Genomic DNA, 13,215 nt, shown 5'->3' with positions numbered 1-13,215 from the left:
ATTTTTGCTCCTAAATAGGATTCCTTTCCTATGATGTCAATCAAACATGCAATCCAGTGGCTTTATCCATACACTATCTTACTAGGACATGAAGGGAAAATGGCTGTGGAAGGTGTTTTAAAAGTAAGTATCTGCTTCACTTTTCTTTCTTTTTCCATTTCTCTTCTTGTCCCTTCTCTTCCCTTTTTCCATTTCTCTCTCCCTCCTCTTTCCTTCTTTTTTTCTTTCTGTCTTTCCCATGCCTTCCCTTACTTTTCCTTCCCTTTTTCTTCTAGTCCTGGAGCCACTGGCATGCCAGTGACAGGGAAGCAAGTACAGAAGTGGCTGCTGTGGTTGGGAGACTGGTTATATTGAAAAAATGAGTAAATCAATTGAGGAAATGAGTGAATAAATTGAGGATTATAAGAGCTATGTTTCTTACCATTGGGAAAGGAATTTATAAGCATAGAAAGGGAGAAGAAAAGAAAGACCCCTGAGGTGTTAGATTGGAATTGGAGGAATCAGTATGAACTCATGTTTTTTTTTTAATATTTTAATATATATAAGCAGAGTAATAGATGTAGATACTGTGTATGTATGAATATACAGACACATATTTTCTAGCTCTGTCCCCTTAAGAGGGCCTGAAAACTATGACATTCCAGTGGCAATGATCATACCAAGTGCCCAGACATTGGTTTCTAAATACCACACTTCCTAAAAGGAATCAGGATTCCTAGAAAGTAGTGCTGGTTCAAGGCTCAGCACAGGGAAAGTACATGATGAACCTGGATCATCTTATTGTGCCCAAAAGTAAGGAAATGTTTAACAAATGATGTTGACATACCAAAGTGACAGAGGAGCCAGCTTGAGGTGGCCCCCATTGGCCAAAATGTGGGACAATTTTAGCATGAAAATAAACAAATATAGCAATTGATTATAAACCATTGAACAAAATAGGAATCCCTGAGTTCATATTGATACAAATGACTAAATAAAGGGGAGAAGAAAAATCTCTTCTTAATATAGAACACCTATGAATAAATGCAGAAAAGTCACCATTTGGCAGCCACCAGTGTGGAAGTTGATTTAGGTAGGAGTCATCAAAGGTTTTAAAACTGGTGGGTGGAGGGTCTATGAAGAATAGGATATTGATGTAATCTAAGAATATCTCCTACCAAAATACTCACTTGACTACAAAACAAAAAAATGGCATTTTTATAGTAAATACCAACTTGACCAGGTAGGACAAATCGACATTATGTGTCTCTTGACTGTTGAGCTGAGAAGGGCTCAGCCTCATTTCAGGATATTCTGGATAAGAATTCATTGCATGAATTTGGCCATGAGAAAGTATTGTATAGACCTAGGTTGAGGGCCCTCTTACATAATGAGAGGCCTGTATTCTTTAGAATTGTCCCATTCATAAAAGGAAAAGAAAAACTGAAAGACTGCTTTAGATTGAAAGAGACTAAAGAGATATGACATGTGATCCTGTGTTGGATCCTGGACCAGATAGGAAAACATGACATTGTTAGCACATTTGGTTAAAGTTGATATGGTCTGTGGATTGAATGACAGTGTTCTATTAAAATGATTTCCTGATTTGGAAGCTTATGTGGTGAATATGTTGGCCACAATTCTTGTTTTAGCAAATATGAACTAGAATATTCAGGGATGATGGAGCATCATATCTGTGGCTTGCCCTTAAATGGTTCAGAAAAAGACCAGTTATAATGGGTGTGTTAGGGATGCTGGCGGCAAGAGGGAGGTAATAAATATGCTAAAATCGTAATCTTTGAAAAATCTGAGTGAAGGCAAAATAGAAGTTCTTTCTACAACTGTCCTGTAACTTTCCTGTAAGTTTGAAATTATTTCAAGATAAAAAATTTTACAAAGTGAATATTCATTATAACTCATTTCAAAATAAAAAAAAAATTAAACGAATATAACACTTAAAATTTATCTGCCTGTAACTTAAATTATTAACTTGAAAAGTAAGGACTTTATATAAAACTATGGAAATTGCTTGTAGACCTGTCATTTAAATTAATGAAGTTCTTATTTTTGTCAGAGTGGTTCATAATATATAGAGTTGATTTTCTTTCAAAATACAGATGCCATAATTTCCTCATTGTATAGTTAATGGTAGTGTTTTCTAAAGGGCCAATCACAATATATATCTTATGACTATATATTTAAATGGGTTTAACTCCTGGCAGGAATTTATTGACTTACCCAAATTCCTTTTTACAACAGACAGTTTTTGTTTTTCTTTTGCAGTTTGGCTCAAAGAGCAGATTTCTAAGGAGTAGGTAGAATGTGAACACTAAGCTGTTGGCTCTGTGTATAGGCCCTTCATTTCCTGGAGGCCAGGAGTTTACAACCTTACACAAATGGAGTGGTATTTGTTTCTCCCTTATTCCAATATCTACAAGGGGAGTACAGAAAGAGGTATTCTTTATGCAGCTACTAATAGTGAGAAGAACTCGGAAGTAGATGCTAGGTACTTCAGCAGGTGTTTCCCACATACCAGCTAGCCAAAGAAACATTATTTTCATTTATTGGTGATGTTAATAATGATAACAATAATAGTAACAATAAAAAAATAAAACTAATGAAAAGTTCTTCCCCATAGATGCTGAGAAGTATCATTGGGGATAGAATCTAAATGAAAAGCATAAAGAAGCAAGGAGAAAATATAACCATATAGTTCACTTTAAGTTTATTCTAGACATTGACAAAAAGAACTAGAATTCATCTTTGATTTAATCAACATCTGAACTAAGTTGGCATTGGTCATTGAATAGAGCACCTAGTGTTGATGAAAAAGGCTGTGATTCCAGATGTGCTCCCTCATTGCCCCTCAGCACAATGCCCAATGCCTGGAGAACAATGGTAGGTAGATAGGGATGAAGAAGATGTCATGGGAAGGGCTGATAAAATGAAGCAAAGTAAACTTTTTCATGACAGAGCTGAGAAGATATTCAGTGCCTAGAAAAGTCAGTTATGAACCAAGGCCTTTATTTTTATAAAGAAGCCACTTCGATGTGCTTCTGAGCTCTTATTTAAAAAACTAGTCACACAAATTAGACTTCCAGTGATGATAGTGGAGTAGGAAGATCCTAAGCCCACTTTGTCCCACAGATACAACTAGATAACACCCACATTCGTGTAAGTAACCCAGAAAACAACCCAAAGACTGGGAGAACACACTATCCACAGTTAAATGAAGAGAAGAGAGCACATTGAAGTGAATAGGAAGGGTGAAGATGTGGTCAGGAGCTAAATGGCGGGACTGTCTGTGGAACAGAGGGATGTCTTGGGCACAAAAGAAGGGAAAAGAGCAGACCCTCACACCAGGCATCCCAGGCATGGGAGACCAGCAAAGGGAAGATGAATCTCCATAACATTTGGCTTTGAAAACTAGAGGGGCTGAATTTTGCAAGTTCTTATAATTAGCAGGGCTTACCACGTGGAACTTTGAAAATCTGTGGGCTCAGCTCTGGGAGGGTGATAGGAATCTAAGTCCCCACCATTGTAGAAACAGCATGACAAATAGCCCCACAGAGATACAGCATAGAAACAGCAGTTTGGAAAATGCTGGGGTATATGGGAGGATTTGTTTGCCAATTTCAGAGCACATGCTGGAGGGGTAGGGATCTTTGGGAGACTTCCTCAAGAACAAAAGAGCTGGCAAATACCATTTTCTTCCCCCACCCTCCCAGCCTAGATACATGGCCATCTTTAAGAACCAGCACAGCACCAACATGCCCTGCCTAACTTGCTAAGAGTGCACCCAGGTCCTGCATTCTGCGGACACAACCCCTGCAGTGCATCCTTGGCCAGAGCACACCCAAAGTGGTGCCACAGGATGGCAGTGTGCATGCAGTCCCAACTGTGAGCACCACTCCAAAGTGACTCTTGCCCTAGAGAGAGGAGAAGATAATCGCACACACTAGTCCAACTGTAGTCCCAGTCATGGTCTGGAGGCAGACATCTGGTTGATTGCGGACTCTGCCCACCGACAAAAGCTTCTCAAGGGACAACACAGGGAAAGCACTCTGCAGTTTGGTGCCACTGTATCTCTGGCAAATCCCTGGTCTGACTCAAATCAAGCCCAAGGCAGCCTCAGGCTGGCTCACTAACAACACAGGGATCCAACCCTGCCCACAAGGCAAAAAGACACATTGCAAATGACTGGATTGAAGGCAAAAGTGGCTCAGCCAAAACAGTAGGGTGCACACAACACACATAGGAGACACCTGAAGTGCCAGGTCTTGGTAAATAGGGGACATTGCACTGCAGAGCACTATAGATCTTCTTCATAAGGCCACTACTTTCAAGAGTAGGAGATGTAGCTGAGTTTCCTGACACATGAAAACAGACACAAAGAGTTAGACAAAATGAGTAGACAGAGGAATATGTCCCAAATGAACAAACAGGACAAAATCACAGCAAGAAAGGTAAACAAAATGAAAATAAGTAATATGCCTGATAGAGAATTTAAAGTAATGTTCATAAAGATGGTCACTGGACTTGAGAAAAGAGTGGACAACATCAGTGAGACCCTTACCAAAGAGATAGAAAACAAACAAAAAACAATCAGATGAAGAACTCAATAACTGAAATTAAAAATACAGTAGGTAGAATAAATAGTAGATTAGAGAAGAAGAATGATCAGTGACCTGGAGGACAGAGTACTGGAAGACAATAACACTGAACAGGAGAAAGAGAAAAGCATAATAGAAATGAAAATAGACTTAGGGAAATCAGCAACACCATCAAGCATAATAACATTTGCAACATAAGAAAGAAGGAAGGAAGGAAGGAAGGAAGGAAGGAAGGAAAGAAAGAAAGAAAGAAAGAAAGAAAGAAAGAAAGAAAGAAAGAAAGAAAGAAAGAAAGAAAAAAGAAAAGGAAGAAAGGGAAGAAAAGAAAGAAAGAAAGAAAGAAAGAAAGAAAGAAAGAAAGAAAGAAAGAAAGAAAAGAAAAGAAAAATGAAAATGAAAGAAAGGATGAAAGAAAGAAAGAAGGAAAGAAAGCAAAGGGTCAAAATTTATTTGAAGAAATAATAGCTGAAAACTTCTTGAATCTGTGGAAGGAAATAGAAATTCAGATCCAGGAAGCACAGAGAGCCCCCAATAATACATTAAAAAAAATTATTCACCACGATCAAGTGGGATTTATTCCTGGGATGCAAGATGGTTCAATATTTACAAATCAGTCAACATGATACCTCACATCAACAAGAGAAAGGATAAAAAACATATGATCATTTCAATAGATACAGGAAAAGCATTTGACAAAGTGCAACTTCCATTCATGAGAAAAACCCTCAACAAAATAGGCTTAGAGGGAACATACCTGAACGTATTAAAGGCCATATCTGAAAAACCCACAGCTAACAATCATATTAAGTGGTGAAAAACTGAGAGCTTTTCTTCTAAGATCAGGAATACAACAACGATGTCCACTCTTGCCACTTTTATTCAACATAGTACTGGAAATCCTAACCACAGCAATCAGACAAGAATTGGTAAGGAAGAAGTAAGACTTTCACTATTTGCAAATGACATATAAAGAACACCCTAACGACCCCACCAAAAAACTACTAGAACTAATAAATGAATTCAGTAAACTCACAGGATACAAAATCAATATACAGAAATCCTTTGCATGTCTTTAAGACTTAAGAGCAGAAATAGAAATTAAAAAAACAGTCCCATTTATAATTGCACCCCAAATCATAAAATACCTAGGAATAAACTTAACCAAGGAGGCAAAAGACCTGTACTCCGAAAACTATAAAACATTGATGAAAGAAATTGAAGATGACACAAACAAATGGAAAACATTCCATGTTCATGGATTAGGAGACCAAATATTGTTGAAATGTCATACTACTCAAGCAATCTATAGATTTAATGCAATTTCTATCAAAATATAAACAGTATTTTTCACAGAACTAGAACAAACAATCCTAAAATTTGTATGGAACCACAAATAGCCAAAGCAGTCTTGAAAAAGAACAAAACTGGGATCACAATCCCAGATTTCAAGATATACTACAAGGCCATAGTAATCAAAACAGTATGCTACTGGCATAGAAATAAACACATAGATCAATAGAATAAAATAGCCCAGAAATAAACCCACAATTATATGATCAACTCATATTTGACAAAGGAGGCAAGAATATGCAATGGGGAAAAGACAGTCTCTTCAACAAATGGTGTTGGGAAAACTGGACAGCTTGTACATGCAAAAGTATGAAACTGGATCACTTTCTTATATCATATACCAAAATAAACTCAGAGTAGATTAAGGACCTAAATGTGAGATCTGAACCATAAAAATCTTAGAGATCATAGGCAGTAATTTCTCTGACATCAGCCATGACAACATTTTTCTGATATATTTCCTGAGGCAAGGGAAACAAAAGCAAAAATAAACTATTGGGAACACATCAAAATAAAACGTTTCTGCACAGCAAAGGAAATAATCAAGAAGAAAACTAAAAGACAAGTTACTTAATGGTAGAAGATATTTACAAAATGCATATTCAATAAAGAGTATCCAAGATATATAAAGAACTTACACAACTCAAAACCAAAAACACAAATAATGAATTAAAAAATGAGCAGAAGACATGAATAGGTATTTCTGCAAAGAAGACATACACACATGGTCGACGGAAGTATGAAAAGAAATGCAGCATCATTCATCATCAGAGATATGCAAATCAAAACCACAATGAGATATCACCTCAGACCTATGAACATGGCTAAAATCAAATACAAGAAACAACAAGTGTTAATGAGGATGTAGAGAAAAAGGAACACTTGTGCAGTGTTGGTGGGAATGCAAACTGGTGTAGTTATGTATACACAATGGAATATTATTCAGCCATAAATAAGAATGAAATCTTGCCATTTGCAGCAACGTGGATGAAGTTAGGGAGTGTAATGCTAAGGGAAATAAGTCAGAGAAAGACATATACCATATGATTTCACTCATATGTGGAATTTAAGAAACAAAACAAATGAACAAAGGAAAAAAAAAAAGACTAACCAAAAAACATACTCTTAACTATATGGCACAAACTGATGATTACCAGAGGGAGATGGGTGAAATAGGTGAAGGGGATTAAGGGCACACTGAATAATGTGTAGAATTGTTGAATCATTGTATTGTACACCTGAAACTAATATAACATTGTATGTTAACTGTACTGGAATTAAAAAAGCAAAACAAAACAACTAGTACAAATGAGTTAAAGTTATAGAATACCTTTAAGGAATTGAGTTTTTTAAAGAAAGTAGCTAGTATTGCAGTGTTTTGTTTGGCCTTTATTTTGCCCTTTATGATACAGGGGAACATAGAAAAATGATTGAAGGACTGTATTACAGACAGGAAATAATTTAAATTTCAGAGTCTAAAAAATTGAAAAGGGAATGGTATTACTTAGATAAGATTAGAAAAAGTGGTTATCTTTTCTTAAGTGTGTGAAGAGCTAGTTAAGGAATAGTTAACTTCTTTTTCTAACTCCCCAGTAGAGAAATAAGGGTGGGTGGGGACCTTAAATTCATTCATCTGAACCTAAAGAAAAACTTTCTTTTTGTAAGATCATTGTGATATATACAACCAGATTAGAGTGTTAAATTGTTCTCTTTAAAAATGGTGACAGTCTAGTGATTGGTATAATTTTTTTTGTAATCTGTTCTAGGACAGTCCATGTGGTTCATTTGTTATTCTAAGTGTCTCTATTTTCTCAAGCTAATGTTCACAGATGGACAAAATTTTATATATCCTCAAATGATTTTGAATTAAGAGAGGTGAAATTGAAGGCAATATTGTTGAATGGGAAAAAATATTGAATGAGGGAATAGCAATATCTATTGTAATTGCAAACCAGGAAGATACGTATATATGTATAATAACTTTTCCTTGAGAAATAATCAACCTCTCAGGTCCCTGGGTGGCTCAGTGAGTTAAGCATCTGACTCTTGATTTCAGCTCAGGTCATGATCTCACTGTTTGTGAGTTTGAGTCTCGCCTCAAGCGCTGCACTGGCAGCGTGGACCCTACTTGGTATTCTTTCTCTCTCTCCTTCTCTCTCTCTCTGCCCCTCCTGTGCTCCTGTACTTTCTCTCTCTCCCTCTCTCTCTTCTCTCCCAAATACATAAGTAAACATAAACAAAAATTTTTAATTAAAAGCAATAACTTCTGACCTACATTGTCATAGAAATTCATAGATATTTGCGTATGAATTAGATATCTGTTTGAATTTTAGTCTAATCCCTTAATTAGACTATTTTAAGGAAAAGTTATTACTCACTGAAAAATGCAGTAAGCTAAAATTCAGAACACCTTTGTTTCCCAAAACAAAATAAAAACGGTTAAAATGTCTTTCATTCCTAAGATGGTACTTGTCGTATGATCTTGGTACTCTAAAAACATGTTTCTGTAGTCATAAATCACTTCTAGCTTTTAGTTAAGGATGTCTTAAAGAAAATACTCTCACTCTGAATCTGCTCTACTTTGAGAATGGTACGCTTTTGTTACAGGATAGTGACAAGTACATTTGGTCTCCTAGTAGCATGTCTTGGCTCTCTGTTCTTCTTAGGTAGGACCAGTTGGGTCTGTCTAGTACACTTGAAAACATGGATGTGGATCTGGAGCTATTTTGATATTAGAGATAAACACTTGGGAGCTAGTAATAAATATATGGGTGTTAGTTGAATTGATCACGTAAATGAAAGAACTGAAGAGGAGTGTATATGGTGAGAAGTATTGTCTGAAGACTAAACCCTGCAAGAACCAACATTTAAGGATTGGACAGCACACAGAGAACCTTCAAATTAGAGAAAGAGTAGTCAGAGCCTGCAAATGGTTCGTAGTCTGAAACTGGATGAGATTACTTAAAAAGTGAACACCAAGCAAAGATATAAAAGATCCACTCCTGAAGTACCCTGATGGGCACTGGTCAGGTAATTGAAGAAGAACCTGCAGAAAAGACTGAGAAGAAGGGAACAGTAAAATAGGAGGAAAACGAATTTATTTATTTAGTTAATTTGGTGAGTAGGGTATTATTGGTGAACTTAACGGGAACAAAATGTTAGTGGAGTGGGGGGAATGTAAGCCAAAAATCAGTCAGCTGACTGGTAAATCAGAGATGAGAAAGCAGAAACAGTGATTATATACTACTTGTAAAATAAGTGTGATGGTGAGAAGCGAAAAGATAGTGTTCACTCAAGGATTATGTAGAATCAAGAAATGACTTTATTTGTTTCTTGAAATGGGAAGACAGGGGCGCCTTGGTGGCGCAGTCGGTTAAGCGTCCGACTTCAGCCAGGTCACGATCTCGCGGTCCGTGAGTTCGAGCCCCGCGTCAGGCTCTGGGCTGATGGCTCGGAGCCTGGAGCCTGTTTCCGATTCTGTGTCTCCCTCTCTCTCTGCCCCTCCCCCGTTCATGCTCTGTCTCTCTGTCCCAAAATAAATAAAAAACGTTGAAAAAAAATTTTTTTAAAGAAATGGGAAGACAAACATCTTCATAGGAAGAGGGGATGAAATCTGTGGAATACATGGAGAATATTTATGGATACGGCCTGAGAGAGGCAGGAAAGGACATTTCCAGAGCGCCATTCTGCCTTGGTTTGGAATGATGGAAGACCATATTTTTCCACCCTGCAGCTGAGGTGATGGAATTATCATTAACCGAGATGGAGAAAGCAGACTTCCAGTGGCTTTCCACTCACTCATAATTAAAGCAGAAGTCCTTTCTACTGAGACACTGGGAAAAGAAGTGAGGATTGATGAAAATATAGAGGATTTTGAGGACTAGGGGGAAAGAATTTTGTGTGTTCATTTAACAAACCTCTGTTGACCGCCGACTGTGCCCCATGTATGATTCTAGATTCTGGAGATTTGGAGTGAGCCAAATAGATACATTATGATATTATCCTAATGGGGTTTATTTTCAAGCAAATGGAGGAGTACGTGCATGAAGGCTCCTGTTGTGGGTGGAGGAGGCAGCTAGATGACCAGCTGAGATAGGAATGCATTGGTTCAGAGGACCCCTAAGGAGAGTGATGTTTGTTGGCATTGGTTGCTGATTGGCACTGGAAAGAGAGCCCAGCAGAGACTGTGGGCTGCCTACTTTTTTGGTAGTTAGGAAGTATGGTACGGAGACTTTCTTTCTTAGTTCTTCAGAGCCTAGAAAAAGGTATGAGGAAAATGAATAGCTTAGAGGGACAGGACTGAGAATAGTGAGGGTGAATATGGAGGCCTTGCAGGCCAACACGTAATTAACATTTTCTTTTATTACATTATATTTCACAGTTCAAATAATGCAATCCCAAAGAAAGTATATTAAAAAAAAAACATTAGTATTGTTTGTTTAATTGAAATTCAAGAATCAACAGGAACTACTCATTAATGTAAAATGGTGAGGCAAATAAACTTTGATTTTCTACTTCTTGCTAACATATGGTCTATGAGAATTATATATGTATTTTGTTTCTCATTTACCTTTTTGGTTAACAGTTCTTTAAACTTCCCATGCCAGCAGATGGTAATTCATCTTGCAACTTGAGTTCTTTTACTTAGGGTATTCATAGGGTCTTCTAGCCTACTAGGTTGATTCTATTGATATATTTTAGCTTGAATTATTTAAAATGACATAACCAGTTATAGCAAGAGGTTTGAGGCATTAGTATTCATTTCTGGAATATAATTGCTCTGCAGTCAATCCTGTATCAGGTTAGACTGACGTTATTATAGCTGGAGTTAAAAGCATACCTTTAAGCTAATACATTTGTTTTCTTAGAATTTAACGACTCTAGATTCTAAATTCTAAAGAACTTAATTTAATTCTAAGGCCTTACTCCTTTCCTGTTGAACTTCCCTTAAAATACAGTGTAGCATTTTTTTTTGCATGAAATTAAAGTGTCAATATTGCTATTAGTCTACAACATAGAAGCAGCTCCTACCAAATTATGTAATACTATGGGACTTTGCATGTATAAAATGCATAAAACATAAAACATATTTTTAAGTGATAGCACAAAGAGACAGGTTTTCTTAGGTTTGAGGAATGGAGTAAGTGAGTGTCTTAAGTACTTAGGACACCAAAAAGACTTGAATTGGGTTCCTATGCTTAGAACATTGAGGTTGAAAATGATTTTCTTCCCCCAAATCTATTTTCTGGAGTTGTGGCATTCTGTTGAATAAGCAGCGATCTGCCCTTGCATTGAGGTTCAACTCTTTCACAATAGTGATAATGTTCTAAAACTGTGGTAGGATTTTGAGGGGTTAGTTTCTGCCTGTTTATACTGAAAATGAATTAAGCTTTTCATATTGAACATGCTGCTAATCTAGGGCATAGGATTTAATTAATTTTCTATTAGTATTCTCATTTTCCATATACTTGTTTGTGTTCTTTGTGTGCATTTTTATATAACCAGCTGGTATGAGGTGTGTAAACAAGTGTTAGAACATTGATAATTGTTCTCTATGGAGAAAGAATCAATGGTCTTAGTCTTTATACTCAGTTTGACAAGTACTGAGAACCTACACCATAGAAGGCACTGTGCCAGATACTGTGGAAATATCTGTGATTGTTGTCATATATTGTAATCAGTTAGGCTAATCACACAAGCCAACAGCAGAATGGTGTCCAGGAAGTTTGGTTTCATGAATTTCAGGCAACATCAACATCAGTTGATTTAAGAAATCAACCAAAGTAAGTTTTATTTAACTTTAACATGCTGTCGAGAGTCTCATCATCCTTTCCTGGAAACTGGAACTTTTGATCAACAAGAAATGGAGGCTGTGAACTTCTAGCAGTTCAGGAATTAAGTGACTTCGTTACTTGTCATTGAGTAAATCTTAGGAGCGATTTGCATATCACCTTTAGTAATTGGCTTAAGTAGAATGACTTTTGTAAAAATAGGAAAAATTCTCATTAATTTTTTACCTCTACTTTTTAATATAGAGTTTCAGTTCTAATTAAGATGAATCTTCCAGGTATCCAACATTAATACGAAAATAAAAAGTAAAGGGGCACCTGGGTGGCTCAGTCGGTTGAGCGTCCAACTTAGGGCTCAGGTCATGATCTCATGCTCGTGGGTTCACGCCCTGCGTTGGGCTCTGTGCTGACAGCTAAGGGCCTGGAACCTGCTTCGGATTCTGTGTCTCTCTCTCTCTCTACCCCTCTGTTCGTGCTCTGTCTCTCTCTGTCTCAAAAATAAATAAACATTAAAAAAAATTAATACTAAAATAAAAAGTAAATTACATGATTTTCTTGTAATTTTGCAGCGCTTTGAGCTCCAAGATTCAGGAAGCTCTGTGCTTCCTAAAGAGGTTGTGAGAGTGGAGAGGCTGACTGAAAGCCATTCCCCCCAAGCTTCTGTGACTGTCCGGATTGCAGAAAAAGAAGTGACCATTCAGGTAATGGATAAAGTTTATACTTTCTTAGATGTGCTTTGTTCTGCCCGTTTATGATCCCCTTTTAAATCTTCTTTGGCTCAATAGTGTCACATCTGTATATCTGTATCTGTATTTATCCATGTATCCACAGTCATGTATGTTTGTAAACTGGAAAAGTTCAGGAGAAACATAAGCGTAGTTTCTCATAAAAAACTAAAGTTGATCTCTGGGAAAATCAAATGAAGTACCAAATAAAGTATTTTGTATTCTGAGTCCTTGATAAGAAATAGTGTTTTCAAACATATTTGAGCGGCTGTGGAACACTCTTTTCAAATAAAATCTTTCGTAACTACATGCAACAGTTAAAAGAGGAGCTGTTCTGGTTGGAGAGGTTTTAGAAAAGGGAAGGATATTTGGTCACAGAGCTCTATATGCTTGCTCTGCCTCCCTTTCTTCCAACCCTTTGAGAGCCCTGAGAACCCCTAGAGGGGATGGGAAACTATCACAAGGAAACACAGCTTGAAAAACACAGACTTAAATGAATTGTAAGTGAATGTGGGGAAGAAGAAGGCTTGCCTTCTTATGTGCCACAGCGCACTTTAATTATATAGACTTTTTATGTGCTCTAATGTGATATTATTAATACTTATTAATTAGTGTTGCTGCATTTATTCATTTACCAAGCTGAACATTGATTAATGTCTACTCTGAGCCAGGCTCTGTATTAAAAATTATTAGTGTCTACTGTGTATTAGTCACTATATTTGTCTCTTGACAAATATATAATACCATAAATACATTATG

The 13,215-nt window shown here is 36.9% G+C and overlaps 1 protein-coding gene across 1 annotated transcript in view; it reads left to right on the top strand.

Moving 5' to 3' along the window:
• The window catches only part of VWA8 (von Willebrand factor A domain containing 8), a 365,564-nt gene that overhangs the window by 76,886 nt on the left and 275,463 nt on the right, over positions 1-13,215 (top strand). Inside the window, exons 9-10 of the mRNA XM_058684129.1 lie at positions 19-123; positions 12,301-12,432. Coding sequence (XP_058540112.1) covers positions 19-123; positions 12,301-12,432 — 237 coding nt within the window. The remainder of the gene's footprint in view (positions 1-18; positions 124-12,300; positions 12,433-13,215) is intronic.

Source organism: Neofelis nebulosa, chromosome 1 (genome assembly GCF_028018385.1).
Source record: "Neofelis nebulosa isolate mNeoNeb1 chromosome 1, mNeoNeb1.pri, whole genome shotgun sequence".
Lineage (NCBI taxonomy): Eukaryota > Metazoa > Chordata > Mammalia > Carnivora > Felidae > Neofelis > Neofelis nebulosa.
This window is presented reverse-complemented; position numbering and strand designations above follow the sequence as displayed.